Source organism: Chiloscyllium punctatum, chromosome 9 (genome assembly GCF_047496795.1).
Source record: "Chiloscyllium punctatum isolate Juve2018m chromosome 9, sChiPun1.3, whole genome shotgun sequence".
NCBI classification, from domain to species: Eukaryota; Metazoa; Chordata; class Chondrichthyes; order Orectolobiformes; family Hemiscylliidae; genus Chiloscyllium; species Chiloscyllium punctatum.
The window spans coordinates 79730558-79753915 of record NC_092747.1 but is presented as its reverse complement, the minus strand read 5'-3'; the positions used below and the strand labels follow the sequence as shown (position 1 = coordinate 79753915).

General features: G+C 41.1%; 1 protein-coding gene across 5 annotated transcripts in view; it reads left to right on the top strand.

The window, feature by feature from the left end:
- Nucleotides 1-23358, top strand: part of abcc4 (ATP binding cassette subfamily C member 4 (PEL blood group)) — a 471758-nt gene that overhangs the window by 27418 nt on the left and 420982 nt on the right. For 3 of the 5 annotated variants that reach the window (XM_072577875.1, XM_072577874.1, XM_072577873.1), the window contains 2 exons: nucleotides 7641-7761; nucleotides 17410-17634. In XM_072577875.1, the coding sequence (XP_072433976.1) occupies nucleotides 7641-7761; nucleotides 17410-17634 (346 nt within the window). Of the gene's footprint in view, nucleotides 1-804; nucleotides 891-7640; nucleotides 7762-10410; nucleotides 10486-17409; nucleotides 17635-23358 lie in introns of those variants that run through there. The other 2 variants (XM_072577877.1, XM_072577876.1) reach the window with 2 other exon arrangements.

Here is a 23358-nt window from a genome sequence, read left to right as displayed (position 1 = left end):
TTGACCATTGGTACCTTAGTGGCCAGTTGAAGGAATTTTGCATGTGATTCAGGGATAGAGGTATGTATAGCAGGTGGAACTCCCGAAAGCTGGGAGGTGACTGTGAATGGGTATATGAAAAAACAAAAGAGACATGAGATGAAAAAATAAAAGGGACATGAGAAACAATGTAAGACCACTAAGGTTGAGGAATATACAAACAGGGTTAAAGTAGCGATACTGTAAAACAAAAAACTTAGGCTCGGGACTACGAGTAGAATCTATGTCTGGCATACCGACCCTATTTGAGGATGGGGGATGACACTGATTGGGATGAGGATGGGAATTTTGTTCCTGGATACCCACTGGGTCTCTAACATCTCTTCGTTGTCCCCACCATACCGCCACCAACCACCCTCCCCCTGCTCCTTATTACAAACCTTTCCTTTTGTTTTGAAAATGATGCATCCATTCTTCATAGCCGATATCATGGGGATAAGTGGCCTGCGCCATCCTAAACCAGGGCCCATCCGGGGAATTAGAGTAATGTTAATGAAACATGGCCCTGACTGCAGCAACAAACCGGCTCAATTTGCTCACTGTGTCCAAGGGTGATACAAATGTAAATGCAGCAAAATTCTGGGAGTACCCTGAATACGAATGGCTTGTGTTACAAGACTAAAATATGTGGCTATCTGTCTGACGGAAGTGATATACAATTGAAAAATAATCAAGAAGCTCAATTACCTTTGTTTAACCCTATGCTTTTGCAATGTTTTCCACCTGGTGTCACTGACATGATCCAGATAAACAATATGAACTAGTCCAGGAACTTCCAGTCGCTAATGAGGTGAGCGATGGTTTTCTATTGGGATGGCCTGAACCAGACTGAACCACGATGCAAGTTACAGGTAAAACTGATTGTACCTAGTGCCCTTGTGAGCCCCAATGCAGTGTGCCAGTCCTGACAGGATTGATTGGGACCAGGATATCCATGGGGGGGGGGGGGGCATAATCTACCTCAGATGCCCACTCACTGCTGAGCAACCTTTTCCCAAGGGGAACCTGGAAATGGGGACAGGCAGGCCCCAATATACACCTTTGAGACTGGGAACAAGCTAGCAAACTCCCCCAGGGACAAATGACTGGGCCTTACTTGAACTATGAAAATGTGGCCACTGGGGAGTGATGTGTCTTTAATGTTACCTTGGAGCTAATGTGGAGAATCAACATGCTTGTATCCTAGCAAAAGGAAAATCTAATGTACACTGACTCTTTGTTGTGCTTTTGGTGTGACCCACAATTTTGGAGCCATGTGGGAACATAGAGGGTTTTTAACCCCCATGGGGTGGCGTTATTGTAATGCTGTTTTGTCCAATCAATCTGGCAGTTATCAAGATGTTTGGCTCATGCTGAGGAAACTGATACAATTTCTAAAGTAGTAGGCAGGTGGAAGCAATTTTCAAGCAGGCGGCCTTACACTTCTGGTTCCATTGGGTCTCAAGCAAAACCTGGTTAGACATAGTTTAAGGACGTGGATGCCAGATCTAGGTATAATATGGAAATCACAGGGAAACCCCCTGCTGATAAGCACAAGCTATGGTCTCAAATACGGTACTCCCTCAATACTCAAACCAAAATGTGGGTGACCCCTGCTGGACAAGTTTGTGTTCCTTCTTTGCTGCTGCCTATTTTTGTTGATTATGTGCATTTTGTACACATTTGGGCAAGGAGGGAATGGTTTATACTCTATTACAATGGACAAGCTGAGGCCTCCAACCTCGATGAGAGGGGTCCTTTCAGGTTCTCCTCACCACCCTTATTGCTGATAAGGTCGCCAGGCACCTCCATCGTTGCAAAATCATCAGACGAACCCCTTGTAAGGGGGGAGATGATTGAGATCGAACTTACTCTGCTCTACAGACTCGTCATCGTCAGCACTGGTGCTCAAGGAGGGACTGTGGAACCTGTGCGATCCTGAGCAACCAGAGACTGTGTACCATTTATGCCAAAAAGATGTCTTTGTGTGCCGAGAGACTGATTCCTTCAATGCATGAAAGAAAAACTGTCACAATGGCCAACTGCATCAAGAAGATTGGACAGTTTGTTTACAGGACAAATGGGTGGTTTATGCCAGTTTGATTTCAGTTATGTTACGGGTGGCCCTGGTAAGCCTTGCCCTTATTCAAAACGGCCTAAAGCTGCACGTTGCAAAAGAGAAAATGAGGAAATGTTATCTTTCACTAACAATTTGTTTCTTCAAAGTCACAGTAAAATATTTGGCTCGGATGAAGTGGTCTGTTACACCCTTACGTCAGCAAAAGACTCTGTCCCTCTCCTGAATCCCAAGGAGGAGTATGGAATGCTTCAAAGGCATTTATTGGATATAATATTTATTTTACTATTACTTATCCCCACCTGTTATTTGCTTGTGGACTTCTAATAAGTCTGGGGTAGCCTATCCCAATCCTTACAATAGTAAGGGATGAGGGTGCACTTATGTGACTATGATCAAATGTACCAGTCATCACTGCTCCCCTGTAGGACCTCCCATATCATGGGTATACCTGGAGGAGGAGTGTATCTCTGTTATTGTTGGTATCCAGGCCCTTTGTGGAATGGATAATTGCAACCACCTTCACTATGACACCCCTAAAGGCACCTCCATCTTCCCAATTGTGGGATGGAAGGATCCATTCTGGGACAATAACCGTATCTCTTACCAAAAGACCCACCTCTTTCTTTTGAATAGCTTTCACCCCAAATGACCTGGGTGGCCATACCTTGTAGCCATGGATCCTTAGCCGTTCATCGTATGTTAAGCCTACCATTCCAGGGATCATCTGTGTGAATCTCCACTGTTCATGCTTCAATGCCAGTATGTCTATCCTGAGTTGTGGGGCCCAAAACTGGACACAGCATTCTAAATGGGACCTAACCAGAGCTTTATAAAGTCTCAGTAGCACATCACTGCTTTTACATTTCAACCCTCTTGAGAGAAATGACAACATTACATTTGCTTTCTTAACCACGGACTCAACCTGCAAATCAACCTTTCGAGATTCCTGGAGTAGCACTCCCAGATCCCATGCCTGTGTTCTTTTATCCAAGGTGCAAGACGTCGCATTTGCTCACATTGAATTTCATCAACCATTTCTTGGACCACTCTCCTGAACTGTCTAAATCTTTCTGTAGCCTCCCCACCTGCTCAGTACTACCTGTCCACCTAACTTCGTATCTTATGCAAACTTCGCCAGAATGCCCCCAGTCCCTTCATCCAAATCATTAATATGTAAAGTGAACAGCTGCACCCAACACTTAACCCTGTGGAAAATCACTTGTCACTAGCTGCCATTCTGAAAAATAACCTTTTAACCCAACTCTCTGCCTTTTGTCAGATAGCCAAACCCCAATCCATGCCAGTAGCTCACTATGGGCCCTCATCTTACTCAGCAGCCTCCCGTGAGTAACCTTATCAAAGTCCTTTTGGAAGTCTAGGTAAATAACATCCACTGGGTTTCCCTGGTCTAACCTCCTTGTTACCTCTTCAAACAATACCTATTCAAAGAATTCTAACAGGTTTGTCAGGCACGACCTCTCCTTACTAAATCTATGCTGACTTGCTCTAATCCAATCCTGCATTTCCAAGAATTTGGAAATCTTATCCTTAATGATGGATGCTAGAATTTTACCTACAACTGAAATTAGGCTAATCGGCCTATAATTTTCCATCTTTTGTCTTGATCCTTTCTTGAACAAGGGGGTTACAACAGTGATTTTCCAATCACCTGGGACTTTCCCTGACTCTAATGATCTTTAAAAGATTACAAGCAATGCCTCTGCTATTTCTTTAGCCACCTCTCTCAGAACTCTGGAATATAGCCCATCCAGGTCAGGAGATTTATCCATTTTTAGACCTTTTAGCTTTACAAGTACTTCCTTTTTTGCGATGGCTACCATACTCAACTCTGCCCCTTGACTCTCCTTAATTGTTGAGATATTACTCATGTCTTCCACTGTGAAGACTGACACAAAATATTTATTAAGTTCTTCAGCTATTTCCTTAGCCAATATTGTTCCTCTGTTTAAGAATGGCAACCAAGGATACTGCAGAAAATTTTAGGTTTGTAAACCTTACTTCAGTTGTAGAGAAATTATTGGAGAAGATAGTTAGGGACAGAATTTACTTGCATTTGGAAAAGATTTAACTTTTTTGGAATAATCAGAAAGTTTTGAGTTGGGGAGGCCTAATCTCACATTTGATTGAGTTTTTTGAGGCAGTGACAAAGATAATTGTTAGCCATCAAAACCGCATTTGCGGTCTTACCCTCTTGGGCAACGAAACGGCCACTGTCCTTAGCAGGAGTTAAGGACATGCTTTCAGAATTATGTCTGTTTTCCCAGCAAAACCGGTGCACCCTCAATTACCTACTCACAAAAGTGAGTGGGGTTTGCGCCATAGTCAAAGGCAAATGCATGACGGGAATTACTGGCCTCCGAGCCCCAGAGAAAAGGCATTGAATCGATTAACCGAATAATCAATTATCCGAACAAAATAGTGCCCGCCTATTTCATTCGGATAATCGAGGTTTCTCTGTATTTAGTAAGCTTGCAGATGACACCAAAATTGGAGATGTAGTGGAAAACGAAGAAGCTTACCTCGGATTATCAGATGGGCCAAAGGGCTGAGGTGTGGCAGATGGAGTTTAATTTAGATAAATGCAAGGTGCTGAATTTTGGGAAAGCAAATCTTAGCAGGACTTAATGGTAAGGTCCTAGGTAGTATTGCTGAACAAAGAGACCTTGGAGTGCAGGTTCATAGCTCCTTGAAAGTAGAGTCACAGGTAGATAGGATAGTGAAGAAGGCATTTGGTATGCTTTCCTTTATTGGTCGGTGTACTGAGTACAGGAATTGGGAGGTCATGTTGCGGATGTACAGGACATTGGTTAGGCCACTTTTGGAATATTGCCTGTAATTCTAGTCTTCTTATTGGAAGGATTTTGTGAAACTTGAAAGTGTTCAGAAAAGATTTACAAGGATGTTGCTAGGGTTGGAAGATGTGAGCGATAGGGAGAGGTTGACTAGGCTAGGGCTGTTTTCCCTGGAGCATTGGAGGCTGAGGGGTGACCTCAGAGGTTTATAAAATCATGAAGGGTATGGATAGGGTAAATAGACAAGATCTTTTCCCTCGGGTGGGGGAGTCCAGAACTAGAGGGCGTAGATTTCAGGTGAGAGGGGAAAGATATAAAAGGGACCTAAGAGGCAACTTTTTCAGAGGGTGGTGCATGTATGGAATGAGCTGTCAGAGGCTAGTACAGTTGCAACATTTAAAAGGCATCTGGATGAGTATTTGAATAGGGAGGGTTTGGACTGATATGCGCCGGGTGTTGGCAGGTGGGAGTAGATTTGGTGGGATATCTGGTCAGCGTGGACAAGTTGGACTGAAGGTTCTGTTTCCGTGCTGTACATCTATGACTCTATGACCTCATTGAGAATGTTACCAGGCATGTAGATAACATCCGCACCTTTGTCAGTCAAATGACTGAAGGCGCAGGATGGAGAGATTGGGGTTTTGGCTCATGGTACAACTGGGTAATAAATATGGCTATGTTTAGTGGTATTGTTTTAGTTTATCTTTTTGCTGGCATTGCTATTGTTAAATGTAATAATTTCTTCTGACAGCATCGGTTCCCCCAGAAAATGCTGCTTCTCCATCCAAATGAGGATGAGGATGTGCAATTGCCTACCCCTACTTCCTCCTTGGAGGAGAAGGAAGTATGGCAATCTCTAGCGTCCATTCGATTGGACTGATCTAATCTATGCCCTCCCATCCTATAGTATGGTCGTGGAATGACCAAAGTGGGGAGATGAGGATCTGAAATCTGAATACAGGCTGTTGTCAGGATCAACCATTTAATACATATTCTTACTAACAACAAAATGGCTTCTTAATGCAAGTAACATGACAAAATGGCTTCTAGGCTGCAAATTGACAATTCTGCTTAAAATGGTTTTTAACCCTGCTGGAATCTGCATTCCTGAATTAACGATAATATACTAAAACAAAGATTAACAGACAATGTTTCCTTTACAGCATAGAAATAACTAGACTAAATAAGACATTACTAGCCATCCTAACTGACCTTGCAAGTGCAGGTGCAAAGGGAGATAAAGAAGCTTGGATGTGTAAAACAAAGCTGGTTCCCAGGAAATATCATTGGGTTAAGTTGCTTTGATTGGGTAAATGATATCATTGGTTAATTATTTGAATCTGCTCTGTAACGTCTTTTCAAAATCGTTGCAAAAATGTCTTTGTCTTAAGCCATGTGCAGCAGTTTCTCCTAGTGACACAGTGTTTAACCTCTCTGTTGCTGAACAACCTGTGCCTGGCCGTGATAATAAAGTGTGAAATTTTACAGAACCAGACTGAATTGTTAGTGTTTTTTGACCGATTGCGGAACCTGTCAGATCCTGAGGATACTTGACCAGGAGGCACTTGAAAGGATTATTTCCTCTTTACTGCTGCGTCACAGCACCAGAGTCTGAGGTTTGATTCCAGCCTCAGATGATTGTCTGTGTGGAGTTTGCGCATTCTCCCTGTGTCTGCATGGGTTTCTTCCAGGTGCTCTGGTTTCCTCCCACAGTCCAAAGATGTGCAGGTCAGGTGAATTGGTCATGCTAAATTGCCTGTAGTTGAGAGGTGCGTTAGTCAGAGGGAAATGGGTCTGGGTGGGTTACTGTTCGGAGGGTCGGTGTGGACTGGTTGGGCCGAAGGGTCTGTTTCCACACTGTAGGGAATCTAATCTAATCTAATCTCTTGTATAATAATCTAGAATTTAGAGGATGCCCATTCAAGAGTAGGATGAAGAACAATTTTTTTCTTTTGAGGGTTGAGAGTCTATGGAATTCTTCAAAACACAGTGGGTGCATAATCACAAAATATTGTTAGGGCAGAGGTAGACAGATTCTTGATTATGAAGAGGATGAAAGATTATCAGGAATATGCAGAAATGTAGAGTCAAAGTTAAAATCAGATTGGCTGTGATCTTATTGTTGGCAGAGCAGGCTCAGAAGACCAAGTGACTGCCTGTTGTTTCTTGTTTGCATGTACATGTGTCCACTTGTTTGCCTTTGCACTATTGGATATATTTGTGCTATGCAAATGTTCCTTTAATGATATGTGAACACATGATGATATCTGACAGTAATGTCTTGACCTTGCCCATAAAAAGGAAGTATTAAAATGGACATTCTTCACTTGGAAAGCCATAGAATAATGAGCTTGATTGCTTGGCTGGGGTTATTGGTTAGCATAAAGGGAAGCCATCTCATTTTCCTTTTGAAAGTGTATTCTGTGTGCTTACGGTGTACTGCTGTCTGTTTGATGGAATCCTTGAATTCTAATCTCTGACCTGGGTGTGTATGTTACATTTTCACTTCTCCAATTTCCCATTAGACATCATCGGAGACCTTCAGTAATTTGTGACAACCAATTATTATTTCGATTTGTCTTCATGCTTTAAAATTATACATGCCAATAAAATGTTCATACTCTTTGAGATTTATAGGTATTATTCTTTTCTGTTTTCCTTGTCCTCCTATGCCCTCCAACACCTATCCTTCCTTCCCTGCCCTCTCTCCCTCCCCCTCCTTTATTCAGGTACTGGGATAAAGAAGTCCAGAAAGCACAGAAGCAAGCTCGAGTTCCCCATCTTACAAGCGCTGTTTTGAAATGTTTCTGGAAATCATATATCATTTTAGGTGCATTCACATTTTTAGAGGTAATTTTTTTTGTTAAATAAGTTTATTTGTTCTGGAATTGCAAAATTAATTTCCTGTCCTGATGGGAATTCAGTTTTGCAAATTAGGTAAGATCCATGGCATAATTGATTGCCTTAAAGTGCTGGCCACTTTGGATCCTGAGAGTTGTGCTGTTTCATAACCACTTTATCTGCTTCTTTGGTTGCCCTTGGTGTGCAAACCTTTGCTAAGATTGCTCCAGTCTAATGTTTACAAGAAAAGCATTTGATGAAGAAACAATCTGACAATATCCAAATTCTGTGTCTCCTCCAGTTTTACGTTCTTGCACTTATTTCAATTCTCCTGTGAAGTATTGAAATGTACAGCACAGAAATATTGCCATTTGGCCCAACAGCTATATGCTAGTGCTTATGTTTACATAACCATAATTAATTAAATAATATTCTGCAATTGAGCTATTATTTCCTTTTCCCTCAATTTGATTTAAAGAAGAGGCAACAAGCCTATGGTACAGGACACAGGTGTTGAGAGTGAAGGAGAAAACAACATGAAGTGGGAAGTAGCAGAGACTTAAATTGTGTTTTATGAGCCAAACAATGACAGGAGGATTTAAGGCTGAGGTTGAAAAGAAGTTCCACAGCCATGAGATCTTGAAAGAGAATTATTTTAAAGCAGACTTTAATCACCCCTAATTTCAATGTCCTCCTGCTTTCTTTATCCCCATATAAAGATATATTATTTCTCTTCAAATAATTATCCAATTCCCTCTTGAATATGTCAGTCAAATTTCTGTCCTCCACGTTTCTGGGAAATGCATTCTGTACCCTAAAAGTTAGTTCCTAATGTCCCATGTTTTGCTTTTGCAAATAATTTCAAATCAGTGCGTCAGATTCTTGTTCCTTTTGAGTGGGAGCAGTTGTCTACCTTGTTCATGTTTTTCAAAACCTTTACTGCATCTCCTTTTATTTGTCTTCTAATTAAGGAGAATAGTCCCACTTTCTTCAATAACATGAAGTTCCTTCTCCCAGGAACCATTCTTGTGAATTGCATCTGCACACTGTCCAGTGCCTTCACATCCATCCTATAATGTGGCACCCAGCACTGTACGGATTACTCCGGCTAAAGTGTGACAAGTGATTTATGCAGATTCAACATCACCACCTTGATCATGTACTTTATACACTTTATATGCTGAGGATACAGTCCTTAATTAACTGCTCTGCACATAGCCTGTCACCTTCATTGACCTGAGGCAAAACATCTAGGTCCCTCTGCTGCAACCTATTAAAATTATAACTTTTATTTTTTTTAGATTAGATTAGATTACTTACAGTGTGGAAACAGGCCCTTCGGCCCAACAAGTCCACACCGCCCCGCCGAAGCGCAACCCACCCATACCCTTACATCTACCCCTTACCTAACACTACGGGCAATTTAGCATGGCCAATTCACCTAACCTGCACATCTTTGGACTGTGGGAGGAAACCGGAGCACCCGGAGGAAACCCACGCAGACACGGGGAGAATGTGCAATCTCCACACAGTCAGTCGCCTGAGGCAGGAATTGAACCCAGGTCTCTGGCGCTGTGAGGCAGCAGTGCTAACCACTGTGCCACCGTGCCTGCCCACAAATTTTGTATTGTGTTTAAATGTTCTTTCTACCAAAATACATCTCTTTGCATATCATTACATTGAACCTCATCTACTTATTTGCCCACTTTGTCTTGTCTGACTTTTAGTGTTCCACTCTATCCTAACAGTTTGCTATTCTTCCAAGTTTATAACAGAAATTGAGGCTCTGGTAGAGAAAAAGAAGAAGGTATATGTTAGGTCTAGACACAGAGCTGGGATCGAGTCAATCCATAGAGGAGTATAAGGAGTATAAATAGGAGGATACTTAAGAGGGAAATCAGGAGGGTAACAAAGGGACATGAAATAACCTTGTCAGATAGAGTAAAAGAGAATCTAAAGAGATTCTAAAAGTACGTTAAGGGGAAAAAAATAACTGGGGAGAGAATAGGGTGCCTTAAAAATCAATGTGGCCATCTATGTGTAAAACCACAGGAGATGGGTGAGATCCGAAATGAATATTTCTTGTCTTTCTCCACGATAAATACTGACATGGAAGCTAGGGAACTTGGGAAAATAGATAGTGAGGTCTTAAAGAGTCTACATTACAGAATAGGAAATGTTGGAGGTCTTAAAGTGGATAAAGGTTTTTTAATTTTCTAGGACATGATCCCCACCTGATGAAGGAGCAGTGCTCCGAAAGCTAGTGCTTCCAAATGAACCTCTTGGACTGTAACCTGGTGTTGTGTGATTTTTAACTTTGTCCACCCCAGTCCAAGACAGGCTCCTCCACATCCTAATTTATTCACTATTTCTTTCTCATCAATTTTAAATCCTTTTAGAGACCAAGTTTCTGCCTCTATCACCATGCCCTGAGTAGCATCTCGCTGTTTGGTAAAGACAGAATGCAAATATTAATTTAATGTCTCAGCCATGCCCTCTACTGCCATGTGTAAATCTCATTTTTGGTCTCTAATTTGCTCTCCTCTAACTACACTCTTACTATTTATATGCTTGCAGATTACTTTGGGACACTGAGGCGCCTCACAGCGCCAGAGACCCAGGTTCAATTCCCGCCTCAGGCGACTGACTGTGTGGAGTTTGCACGTTCTCCCCATGTCTGCGTGGGTTTCCTCCGGGTGCTCCGGTTTCCTCCCACAGTCCAAAGGTGTGCAGGTCAGGTGAATTGGCCATGCTAAATTGCCTGTAGTGTTAGGTAAGGGGTAGATGTAGATGTAGATGTAGGGGTATGGGTGGGTTACGCTTCGGCGGGGCGGTGTGGACTTGTTGGGCCGAAGGGCCTGTTTCCACACTGTAAGTAATCTAATCTAATCTAACATAGAGTAAACAGGAAGAGACTTAATCTTTAATAGAAAAATCAATGACTGAGGTCTTGGATATTGGGGGATATGGGCCAAAGACCAGTAAATGGACAAAAACAGCAGAACAGGCTCGAGGGCCTTAATATCTTACTCCTGTTCCTATTTAAGAGAATGGACAGAAGGTTTAGAGGAGATCAATCAACATGTGACCATCAGTGTGCCACAAGGATTGGTCCACTGTTATTCGTCATTTATATAAATGTCTTGGATGAGAATATAGGAGGCATGCTTAGTAAGTTTATGGATAACACCAAAGCTAGTGGCATATTGGACAGTGAAGAAAGTTGTCTGAGATTACAGCAAGATCTTGATCAACTGGTCAAGTGGGCTGAGGAATGGCAGGTAGAGTTTAATTCATATAAATGTGAGGTGTTCCATCTTGGTAAGACAAACCAGGCAGGACTTAAGCAGTTAATGGTAGGTCCCTAAGAGTGTTGTTGAACAGAGTGACCTAGGGTTGCAGGTACACAGTTCCTTGGAAGTAGCATCACCGTTAGAAAGGGTGGTGAAAAAGGCATTTGGCATGCTTGCCTTCATTGGTCTGACAATGAATACAGGAGTTAGGATGTCATGTTACAGTTGTACAAGACATTGGTAAGGCCACATTTGGAGTACTGTGTACAGTTCTGGTTTCCCTGCTATTCGAAGCATGTTATTCAACTGGAAGCGGTACAAAAAGTATTTACAAGGCTGTTACCAAGACTGGAAGGTTTGAGTTATAAGAGGAGACTGAATAGGCTGAGGTTTTTTTCTCTGGAGAATAGGAGGCTGAGGGATGACCTGTAGAGGTTTATAAGATCATGAGGGCATAGATAAGGTGGAGTAGCCAAGGTCTCTTCCCCAGGTAGGGAGTTGAAAACTGGAGAGCAAGGATTTAAAGTGAGAAGGGTAAGATTTAAAAGAGACCAAAGGGCAATTTTTTCAAACAGAGAGTGATGTGTATATGGAATGATCTGCCAGAAGGAATGGTGGAAGTGAGTACAATTACAATGTTTTGAAAGCCATTTGGATGGGTGCATGGATGGGAAAGGTTTAGAGGGATATGGTAAAGGATATGGGTCAATTGCAGGCAAATGGGACTAGATCAGTTTAGGAGACCTGGTGAGCATGAAGGGCCTGTTTCTGTGCTGTGTGACTCTATAATTCTTTGAGATGTGAGGAAAATCCTTTCCACCCTGAAGGTGGTGTGAATCTGGAACTAACTGCCTGTAAATGTGGTTCAGGCAGAACTCTCATAAACTCTAAGAGTTATTTAGATTTGCACTTGTACGTGGTTATTTTGTATGGACTGGATGTTATGGGTCAAAGAACCTTTTTCCTTCGATATAGATCTTTGACACTCCTTCATGTTTGCTGCGATTTTTATTTTCTGTCTCACCTCCGTTTGGAACGTTTTATATTCCTCTTGGTTCTCAGTTGTATTTATCTGACACCTGTCATAAGTGCACTTTTACTTTATCTTCAATTCTACATTCTTTTTTCATCCAGGGAGCTATGGAAATGTTTGTCCTACATTTCATATTGAGGGAATATACCTCGACTGTATCTAAGCCATATCCTGTTTGAAAGTTGCCCATTGTTCAGTTATAGCTTATTTCACAAACCTCTCAATCCATTTGATCCTGTCTAGTTCTGTTCTTGTCTCATTGAAGTTGGTTCTCAGAAAATTGATTTTTTTAGTCTGCATTGATTGATTTGTTTGCCATTATTATCCTGAACCTTACGATACAATGATCTTTGACTCCTAGCTGCTCCCCATTGACACCTAACCTATTGGCCCATCTCATTTCCAAAAACCAAGTCCAACACTGCATTCTTTCTTGTTGGCCTGAGCACATTATGCTATAGGAAGCTCAGCTGAATAGAATCTGGGAACTCTTAACCCCTTACCATTCATCAGAATCCCATTCTGTATTTGGTAATTGAAGTCTTGCGTTGTATTACTCAGTAACCTTGACATCGCTGTGTTTTCCTTGCAGATCTGTTCCTTTCCATCCTTCTCACTAGTTGGTGGCCCTAGCAATGTAATTGTACCCTTTTTGGTCCTTAGCTCTAGCCAAAATGATTCAGAATTTGATCATGTAGAAATGTACAAAGTAGATGCAGGAGTAGGCCATTCAACCCTTCAAGCCTGCACTACCATCTTGTATGATCACGCAATTTCAACAATCCAACTCGTGCTTTCTCTTCGTATCCCTTGATCCCTCTTGCTGCAAGGACCATGTCCAGCTCCGTTTAGTCGCAAGTGCCACGCCTAGCTCCCTCATGAATATGCTGTACAAACTGGCCCCAACATCTTTCTCTGGTATAGAATTCCAAAGCTTCATAATTCTGAGTGAAGAAATTCTTCATCACCTCAGTTCTGAATGATTTATCCCTTATTCTTAGACTGTGACCTCATGTTCTGGACTTACCTGACATCAGAAACATTCTTCCTGCACCTAGCTGTGCTGTCTCATCAGGTTTTTGTATGTTTCTGAGATCCCCCCTCATTCCGCAAATTCCAGTGTGTACAAGTCCAGTTGATCCTGTCTGTCTTCATATTATCAGTGCTATGGACCAGATCAGACCCCTTCAAAAATATTTTAATAAGGTTGACTTGACTCAAGTTTTTCTTATTTTTAATGGCAAATGTAAAGTGTCTCAGATGCAATATGACTGGCCAATCTACCCAATATTAAGAAAAGCTGTAGTTAAAATACAAGCAAAGAATGGAATTTAAAATAACTTGACAGATTAGAAACTTAAGAGAGTAATTGCTAATCAACTGTTCCAATGTAGTAATATCCCGTAAACATGTCCCAAAAATGAAAATTTAGACACATGCTTCACTCCAGGAGGAAAGAAAATCAAGAAATGTTTCCGAGTGGTAGACAAGAGGCAGTCACTAAAGCTCCAACTCTTTTGAGACCCGATATCTTCTAAAGTTTAAAAAAAATCAAAAGAGAGAAATATGAGAGAGCTGGTCAAACCCATTCAGGCCTTTCAAGGTATTTAGTCAAGATGTCTTCAGTAGTACATTTGTCACATCTGCCTTACAACCTCTCGTCAAAAGCAAAACAGGACAAAATAACCTCTTAAAGTGGCAGCATCGTCATAGTCAGTCCTGCCATCCTAAGAATCAGTCTGGTGAACCTTCGCTGGATTCCCTCCGTAGCAAGAATGTTCTTCCTCAGACCAGGAGACCAAAACTGCATACAATACTCGAGGTGTGCCCTCACCAACGCCATGCATAATTGCAGCAAGACATCACTATTCCTCTACTAAAATCCTCACTGTGAAGGCTAGCATGCCATTAGCTTTCCTCACTGCTTGCTGCACTTGCATATCAACCTTCAGCAACTGTTCCACCATGGTTTCTAGATCTTGTTGCGTCTCATCTTTTCTTAAACTGTCACCATTCAGATAATAATCTGCCTTGCTGCTTTGTCATCAAAGGGAATAACCTCACATTTATCCACATTAGCCAAGTACTTCTCTCTTAGCCAGCCTGTCAAAGCCACCCTGCAACCTCATAGCATCCTCCTCACAGCACACACTGCCACCCAGGTTATTGTCGTCTTCAAATTTGATTAATTAATTTGTACAAATTGTTGATGTATATTGTGAACAGCTAGAGCTCCAGCACTGAACCCTGTGGTACCCCCTCGTCACTGCCTGCCACTCTGAAATGCACCTGTTTATTGCAGTTCCCTGCTTCTTGTCTGCTAACTACTTTTCTATCCACATCAATACATTGCTTCTGATACCATAAATTTTACATTTGCTTACTAATCTCTGTGGGTCCTTGTCCAAGACCTTTTGAAAGTTCAGATACACAATATCCATTGATTCACCCTCTACTGATCACATCCTCAAAAAAAAGTTCAGAAGATTTGTCAAGCATGATTTCCCTTTAATGAATCCATGCTGACTTGAACCAATTCTGTCACTGCTTTCTAAATGATCAGTTGTAATATCCCTAATGATTGACTCCAGTATTTTCCCACCAACGATGTCAGATTAACCAGCCTATAATTCCCCATTTTCTCTCTTTCCTTTTTAAATAAGTGAGGTTATGTTAGCTACTCTCCAATCCATTGGAACTCTTCCAGAGAGTCTGTAGAATACTGGAAAATGATCACCATTGCATATGTTATTTCTAGAGCTACTTCCTTAAGTACTCTGGATGCAGAACATTAGGCCCTGGGGACTTATTGGGTTTTAATCTCATCAATTTCCCCTATACCGTTTCCTGATTAATACGGATTTGCTTCAGTTCCTCTTTCAAGCTTGATCCTCTGTCCCCTTCCTGAAGATTATTTGTGTCCTCCTTAGTGAAGACAGATCCAAAATATTGGTTTGCTATCTCTTTGTTTTCATTATAAATTCACCTGAATCAATTCCCTTCATATTTTTCCCTTCGCATATCAATAGAAGCTTTTGCAGTCAATTTTTGTTTTCTGCTAACTTACATTCATATGTTCCCTTTCTGAATTAAACCCTTTGTCCTTCTTAGAATTTTAGATTTTCCCCAGTCCTCAAGTTTGCTACTTTTTCTGGCCAATTTATATGCTTCCTCTTTGACTTTAACATTATTCCTGATTTCCCTCATCAGCCATGGTTGAGCCACCATTTTATAGTTAGGCCAGACAAGGATGGACAGTTGTTGAAGTTCATCCGTGTGTTCTTTGAATGTCTGCCATTGCCTATCGACTGTTAATCGCTGAAATATCCTTGGCCATCTTATCTTGCCAATGCATGCCTCATACCATCAAAGTTAGATTTCTTTAAGGTTAAACCTTTAGTCTCAGATTTAACTGTGTCACACTGTCTTAATGAAGAATTCCATCATATTATGATCACCCATCCCCAAAAGGTCATGCACCACAAAGTTGCTAATGAATCCTGTCATTACACAATACCCAGTCATAGAGTCATAGAGATGTACAGCATGGAAACTGACCCTTCGGTCCAACCTGTCCATGCCGACCAGATATCCTAACCCAATCTAGTCCCACCTGCCAGCACCTGGCCCATATCCCTCCAAACCCTTCCTTTTCATATACCCATCCAAATGTCTTTTAAATGTTGCAATTGTACTAGCACCCACCACATCGTCTGGCAGCTCATTCCATACACATACCACCTTCTGCATGCCTTGGATGACTTGCTGTATAGTTGTTTCCTTGACATATTGTGCGAGGAAATCATATGTCATACATTCCAGGAAATCCTCTTCCATCGCATTGCACCCAGTCTGTTTAGTCCAATCAATATGAAGTCCCCTGGAATAACTGCTGTATCTTTATTCTTACTACATGCATCTAATTCCCTGTTTGATGCCATTCCCAATGCCACAACTACTGTATGGTAGTTTGTATACAATTCCCACAAACCTTTTTTTCCCCTTTGGTGTTCCACAGCTCCACCCATACAGATTCCATATCGTCCAGGCTAACGCCCTTCCTAACTCTTGTATTATCTACCCCTTAACCAGCAATGCTATCCCACTTCCTTTTATTTTATGACCATCTTTCCTGAAAATTGACTTCCCCTGGGTGTTCAGTTCCCATCCTTTGTCACACTGGATCCAGGTGTCCATGACCCCAATTATATCATATCCATTAGTAACTTTGCACAGTTAATTCATTCACTTTATTACAAATGCTCCTCGCACTGAGACAGCTTTCAGGCTCATTGTTTTAGCATTTATTGTCCTTTGGACACTTGGATTGTCCTCCTCTAACACTGCTATACTTTTGTTAACTGATGCTGTCACCCCTCCTCCTTTCCTTCCTCTTCTATCTTTGGTGATCACCTAGTGCCTAGGGATTATATAACAGTCAGTCTTGTCGTTTGAACCAGATTTCTGTCTTCGCCACAACATCAGGTTTCCACATGGCCATCTGTGCCTGTCACTCCACAATCTTATTTATTATACTCCATGCATTCACATACTTGTACAGCAACACTTTAGACTATTTCTTTCTTCCTTACTGTAACTTCACTTATTAACTTGCTATTCTCTAATAATATTCAAGTGGAGTGAATAAAGAAGGAATTTGAATGTGAAAGAGAAATTGGAAATGAGTTATGAAAGTCATTCAGCAATAAGGTTAAGATTTCCCAGGATTTTGAGCAAGGTGTAATAAGAAGTTCGCTAAAAGCAGCATCAATATTTAGCTATGTGGATTTAAAATGATAAACTTCCTGTGTGTTGCAAGAAAATGAAGCATTTTGTGCCAAATAGGGAACTGTTTCTTAACAAGTTCAAGCAACTCCCCTTACTGTGAGTGTCTAGCTAAATCTCTTGACAAAATTTGGCCCCTCTTTGTCCATTTGTCTTAGTGGAATTCAGTCGTAGTGGAGTGCAGGCTTCATTTTTTTTCCCAGATAAGATGGAAGAGGGATTGAATGAATAAAAAAAAGTCCATAGAGAAAAGTGAATCTCTGTTTTCTTAAAATAGTCTCTTCCAGATACAAACATGGATGGAGAAGTGCAAGAAAAATGTTTTGTGATGTCCCTTGAAATGTACAATTGGTGAAACTGAAACCGGAGAATAAAAATGTTAAACTAGTAAAAGAAATCAATAGCATTTATATAATCAGAATTAATTGCATTTGATTTTGTTTTGTAAGTTAAGGACATTTTGTAAACATTGTGGTGTAATTTTTTTGCATCTGTTTCAAAACTTGAAAACTCAGTGAAGTGTTAATGTTGTCCTTTTTCTTTTAGGAAACAATCAGAGTTGCTCAGCCTATCATGTTAGGAAAAGTTATTAATTATTTTGAAAACTACAATCCAGGTGATACAGAGGCTTACAAAGTTGCCTTTGGCTATGCTGCTGGTATATCACTTTGTACTCTATCTCTGGCAATTCTGCATCATCTGTATTTCTTTCATGTACAAAGGTGTGGGATGAAACTAAGAATAGCAATGTGTCATATGATTTATAAAAAGGTAAGAATCTTACTCTTGATAATTAGCACTGTTTTTGGGATGTAAAGCTTAGAAATGTTGAATTTTTTTTCATCAAATGATGTCTGAGAGATAAAAGTACACTACTTTCCTCTGCGTAATTAAGTACGTTTGAAATGTAGTAAATGTTGTTTGTCAGGCAAACCTTTATATTTACAAACATGTAAGGAAATGGTTCATTAACTTTCTTCTTTCCTCTCAAACCAAGCAAAAAAATTTAAGTTCATTATTTCCAAACCTATTCAGATTCTGTAAAATAATTTGGTACTTCATTTAGTAAACTATCACTACTATTGCAATGATTTTGAAGTTGTGTCAAATACACTTTGATAGGGCTGTGCTTTCAACCTGCCCAACCTCTGCAATTTCCTCCATGTCCCCTCTAATGCTCTCCCTCTCTTCCTTCTTTCAAGATGTTCCATTGAAAGAGAATTATTAACGTGTCATAATACAGAAGGTGATATGATTTGGTACTGGTTTGGTAAATGAACGTCATCAACGTCATCACCTAGTGCTGATCTCCTGTTTTTTTTCCAAACTCTTGTACACTATTTTATCCAAATAATCATCCAGTGTTCTTTTGAATGTCTCGATTGAACTTATTTCCATTTCACATCTAGAAAGTGCATTCAATAACAACTCAGCGTGGACATGTTTTTTCTCTGTTAACCCTTGATTATTTTTCAGATCACTTTAAATCTAAGCCTTCTTGTTCGTGTTGTTTTTAATGAGCAGGAACATTTTCGTGCTATGTATTCAACCCTCCTTGCTCATGATTTTAGAAATCTCTATCAGTCCCAATTTCTTCACTGTATCTTCATAACTAAAGTTCCTCAAGCCTGTAAAGTACTTCTGCACCTTCTCCAATGCATTCACATCCTTCCTATAATGTGGCCAGAATTGTGCACAATAAACCTAACTCTTGGATCAACCTTGTTTGCATTAACACCAAGCTACATATGTTTATTTTTCCTTTATAATGCTTCTGTGAAGTGCCTTGGAACATTTCATTAAATGGAAGTCACCATATATGTGTGTTATATGGTTGACAACAAAATGGTAAGTCAGGAATCATTTGTTCAATTTTGAGCCACGTTTGACCGTTAATCTACAGGACTTCATACTGTGTAAACTACTATTGTCCTACAGCATGATGGAAAAGATTTGTAAAAAAAAAAAGTACTACAGTAAAAGTGGAATTTTTGCTTGGTTATGCGTTTTAGAAGTAGACTATTTATCCTATCCATAATCCACATAATTTTGTAAACCTCTATAAGGTCATCCCTCAGCCTCCGACGCACCAGGGAAAACAGCCTCAGCCTATTCACCTTCTCCCTATAGCTCAAACCTTCCAACCCTGGCAACATCCTTGTAAATCTTCTCTGAACCCTTTCAAGTTTCCAATAGGAAGGAGACCAGATTTGCATGCAATATTCCAACAGTGGTCTAACCAATGTCCTGTACAGCCGCAACATGACGTCTCAGCTCCTGTACTCAATACTCTGACCAATAAAGGAAAGCATACCAAATGCATCCTTTACTATCCTATCTACCTGCAACTCCACTTTCAAGGAGCTATGAACCAAGGTCTCTTAGTTCAGCAACACTCCCTAGGACCTTACCATTAAGTGTGTAAGTCCTGCTAAGATTTGCTTTCCCAAAATGCAGCACTGTGCATTTATCGAAATTAAACTCCATCTGCCACTTCTCAGCCCATTGGCCCATCTGATCAAGGTCTTGTTGTAATCTGAGGTAACCTTCTTCGCTGTCCACTACACCTCCAATTTTGGTGTCATCTGCAAACTATACCTCTTATGCTGATCCTTGTGGCACTCCACTGGTCACAGGCCTCCAGTCTGAAAAACAACCCTCCACCACCACCCTCTGTCTTCTACCTTTGAACAAGTTCTGTATCCAAATGGCTAGTTATCCCTGTATTCCATGAGATCTAACCTTGCTAACCAGTCTCCCATGGGGGACCTTGTCAAACACCTTACTGAAGTCCATATAGATCACATCTACTGCTCTGCCCTCATCAATCCTCTTTGAGTTTTTTTTTGAAGAAGTAATAATCAAGTTTGTGAGACATGATTTCCCACGCACAAAGCCATGTTGACTATCCCTAATCAGTCCTTGCCTTTCCAAATCCTGTCCCTCAGGATTTCCTCCAACAACTTGCCCATCACCGACGTCAGGCTCACTGGTCTATAGTTCACTGGCTTATCTTTACCTCCTTTAAACAGTGACACCACACCAGTCATCCAGCACCTCATTTGTGGCGTCCTGTCTGAGTGCAGATGTAACATTCTTACTGATTAGTAATACAACTTCTCCACCTCCTTTTACTTTGCTCTCTATTTTGTCTAAAACAACAAAACCCTGGAACGATGAGCGGCCAGGCCTGTCCCCCTCTCAACCAAATGTCTGTTGTAGCCACAACAACATAGTCCCATGTACTGATCCAGTCTCTAAGCTCATCTGCTTTACCTAATACTCTCTGCATTGAAATTAACCCATTTCAGTCCATTGGTACCATCATGTTTATTTAAATGTCTCTGCCTACCACTTCTTTCACATTTACTGGTCCTCACATGTACCTTTCCCTTAATCCCTCCATTTGCTGACCTGCTCTGGTTTTCAGCTCCCGCCACTCTGGTTTAAACCCTCTCAAGTAGCAATAGTACACCTCCCTGCCTCTCTGTCAAAAGACCGTTCCAAGAGAGAGATTTCAGATTTCAGCTTTCAGCTCTAAGTGAGGAAAAAAGTAGCATTCATTTCAGGACCCCACCAGCAACTGCTGTTGAATGCTCAAACTTGGTTCTGTGGGAGCTTGACCCCACCTGTTTAGCCTGTTTCTATTGTCGCAATTAAAGAAAAAGCAAGAAACACTATCCCAAGGCCTCACAAGCTGTTTACTGGCTTGAGGAGAATCAGTGCCTCTGCCTCAACCTTTCCTTATTTAAAAATAAAGGGCAAAATGCATCTCTTAAAGCCTTGGTATTGTTACAATAGCTGAACAAGATGGTGGATACATCTCCGTCAAAGATCTATTTCTGCTCGTAAGTTCGTTGTTCCTAAAACTGTTGAACTGGAATGTTGTCATTTAAAAGGATATGTGTTTTATTGAAAGGACAAACAGATGGGCAGGGGGGTGGGTAGGGCTGTCTTGCTGAGAAGAAATTAAATTAATAGCCAGCAGTGATAGAGTCTGAAGGCATAGAATCTGTATGGGTAGAGATGAAAATCCGCAAAGGAAAAAAAAGACCCTGATGGGAGTTTTGTATAGGTCTCCTTGTAGTCAAGATGTGGGGCAGAAAATAAATTCGGAGATTAAAAAGGCATGAAAGAAATATACTATTAGAATAACCACAGGACATTTCAATGTCCAGGTGGACATTGTAAAATCAAGTTGGTAGTGGCTTCTGTAAAAATAGAATTTGTCTAATGTCTACAAGATGGCTTTTGGAGTAGTTATGGTAGGCCCTAGTAGGGAACAGGCAATTCTGGATTTGGTGATGTGCAATGAGGTGGACTTAATTCAGGAGGTGAGGTGAAAGGACTCGTAGGGTGCAATGACCATAATATGATAGAATTCACCATGCCATTTGAGAGGGAGAAGCTTGAATCAGATGTTGATGGTATTACAATTGAGTAAAGGTAAATGTAAAGATATGAGGGAGGAACTAGCCAGAATTCACTAAGAGGAAACTACCAGGAAAGATAGTGGAGCAGCAGTGGCAGGAGTTTCTTGGGGTAATTTGGGAAGAACAGCAGAAATTCATCCCAGGAGGAAGAAGGATGCCTAAGGGGGGGGGGATGAGGCATCTGTGGCTGACAAGGGAAATCACAGACAACATAAAAGAAAAAAAACATCAGTCTTCATAGTGGAAGACACTAGTAGTATACAAAAGTTCGGGAGAGTGAAGGGGCAGAGGTGAGTGTAGTGGCCGTCACCAAAGAGAAAGAGCTGGGGAAGCTGAAAGATCTGAAGGTGGATAAATAACCTGGACCAGATGGACTGACCTCAGAGTTCTGGAGGAGATGGCTGAGGAGATTGTTGGGGCATTGGTGATCTTTTAAGAATTGCTGAAATCAAGAAGGGTGTCAGAGGACTGGAAAATGGCTAATGTAACACTTTTTTATTTAAAAACTGGAGAGGGACAGAAGACAAGAAATTTGGACTAGTTAATTTGACCTTGGTCATTGGTAAGATTATGGAGACCATGATGAAGGGTGAGATTGTGGAATATTTGGAAGTGTTGGTAAAGTAGGGCTGAGTCAGCACAGCTTTGTCAAAGGGGGGACTCCTTTGAGAAAGTAACCAGCAAGTTACACAAAGGAGAGCTAGTGAACATGATCTATGTGGATTTCCAGAAGCCTTTGATAAGGTCTCCCACAGGAGGCTGCTAATGTTGTTGGGCATGTAGTATGGATTTTGTATTGGCTGGTTGGCTGAAGGTAGATAGTGGGGATAAAGGCAGGATGGCAACCGGTGATTAGTGGAATTCGCAGGGGTCAAGTGTGGAAAGTGAGAGATTATGCACCTTGTTATGACGAATAGTGGTGTAGATTATTTTCTAAATGGGAAAGGCTTTGGAAATCTGAAGCACAAAAGGTCTTAAATGTCCTGTTTCAGGATTCATTTAAGGTTGATGTGCAGGTTCGGTTGGCATTTGGAAGGCAAGTGTAATCTTAATGTTCATTTCAAGAAGACTAGGATGCAAAAGCAGTGATGTACTGGTGCATAAGCCTTTAATCAGACTGCATTTGGAATATTGTGAGCAATTTTGGGCTTATCTAAGGAAGGACGTACTTGCATTGGTTGGTGTCCAGAAGGTGTCTGAACCTGGGGGTTAATTGCTTGTTATATGAGGAGTGGTATAGGACAGTGGATCGGTACTCTCCATAGTTTATAAGAATGAGGGGGTATCTTGTTGAAACTTAGAATATTGAGAGGCCTGGATGGAGTAGATGTGGAGAAGATGTTTCCACTACTCGCAGAGACTTGGACCAAAGGGCACAGTTTTAGAATAAGGGTACCTCTTTAGAACAGAGATGGGGAGAAATTCCTTCAGCCAGACAATGGTTGATCTGTGGAACTCATTGCAGCAGAAGGTTGTGGAGGCCAAGTCAGTGAGTGTATTTAAAGTTACAAAATCACACAACACATAATAGTCCAACCTAGCACTAGCTTTCGGAGTGCTGCTCCTTAATCAGGTGGTTGTGGAGGATAAGATCATGATCTTATCCCAAAGAGTCCAGTGGCACGGAGGTGTTATACATTAAACAATTTTAGATTAAATCTTTCATCTTTTAAAACTGAATATGCTGGCTTCTGTTCTTTTGATATGTAAATCCCAGAACGTTTTTTAAATTACATTTTCAAGATAGTTCAGCTTTTCTAACAACAGGTGTGAAGTCTGTCCGTGTCCCAATATTTAGTCAGACTGACAAACCCTCTGCATAGTTTTACAGACTTTTACATGGATTCATGCAGACTGTTGGGTGACCGTCCTTCCAAGGTGGACTTCAGGACAAGCAACGACGCAGAGTGGCTGATCAGAAGCTGATAGCAAAGTTCGATACCAATGGGAATGGCCTCAGCCGGGACCTTGGGTTCATGTCACACTACAGGTGACCCTACTAGAGAATACAGTCACACACATGCACACTCCTATGTACTCTCACACCCATTCAGACCCTTTC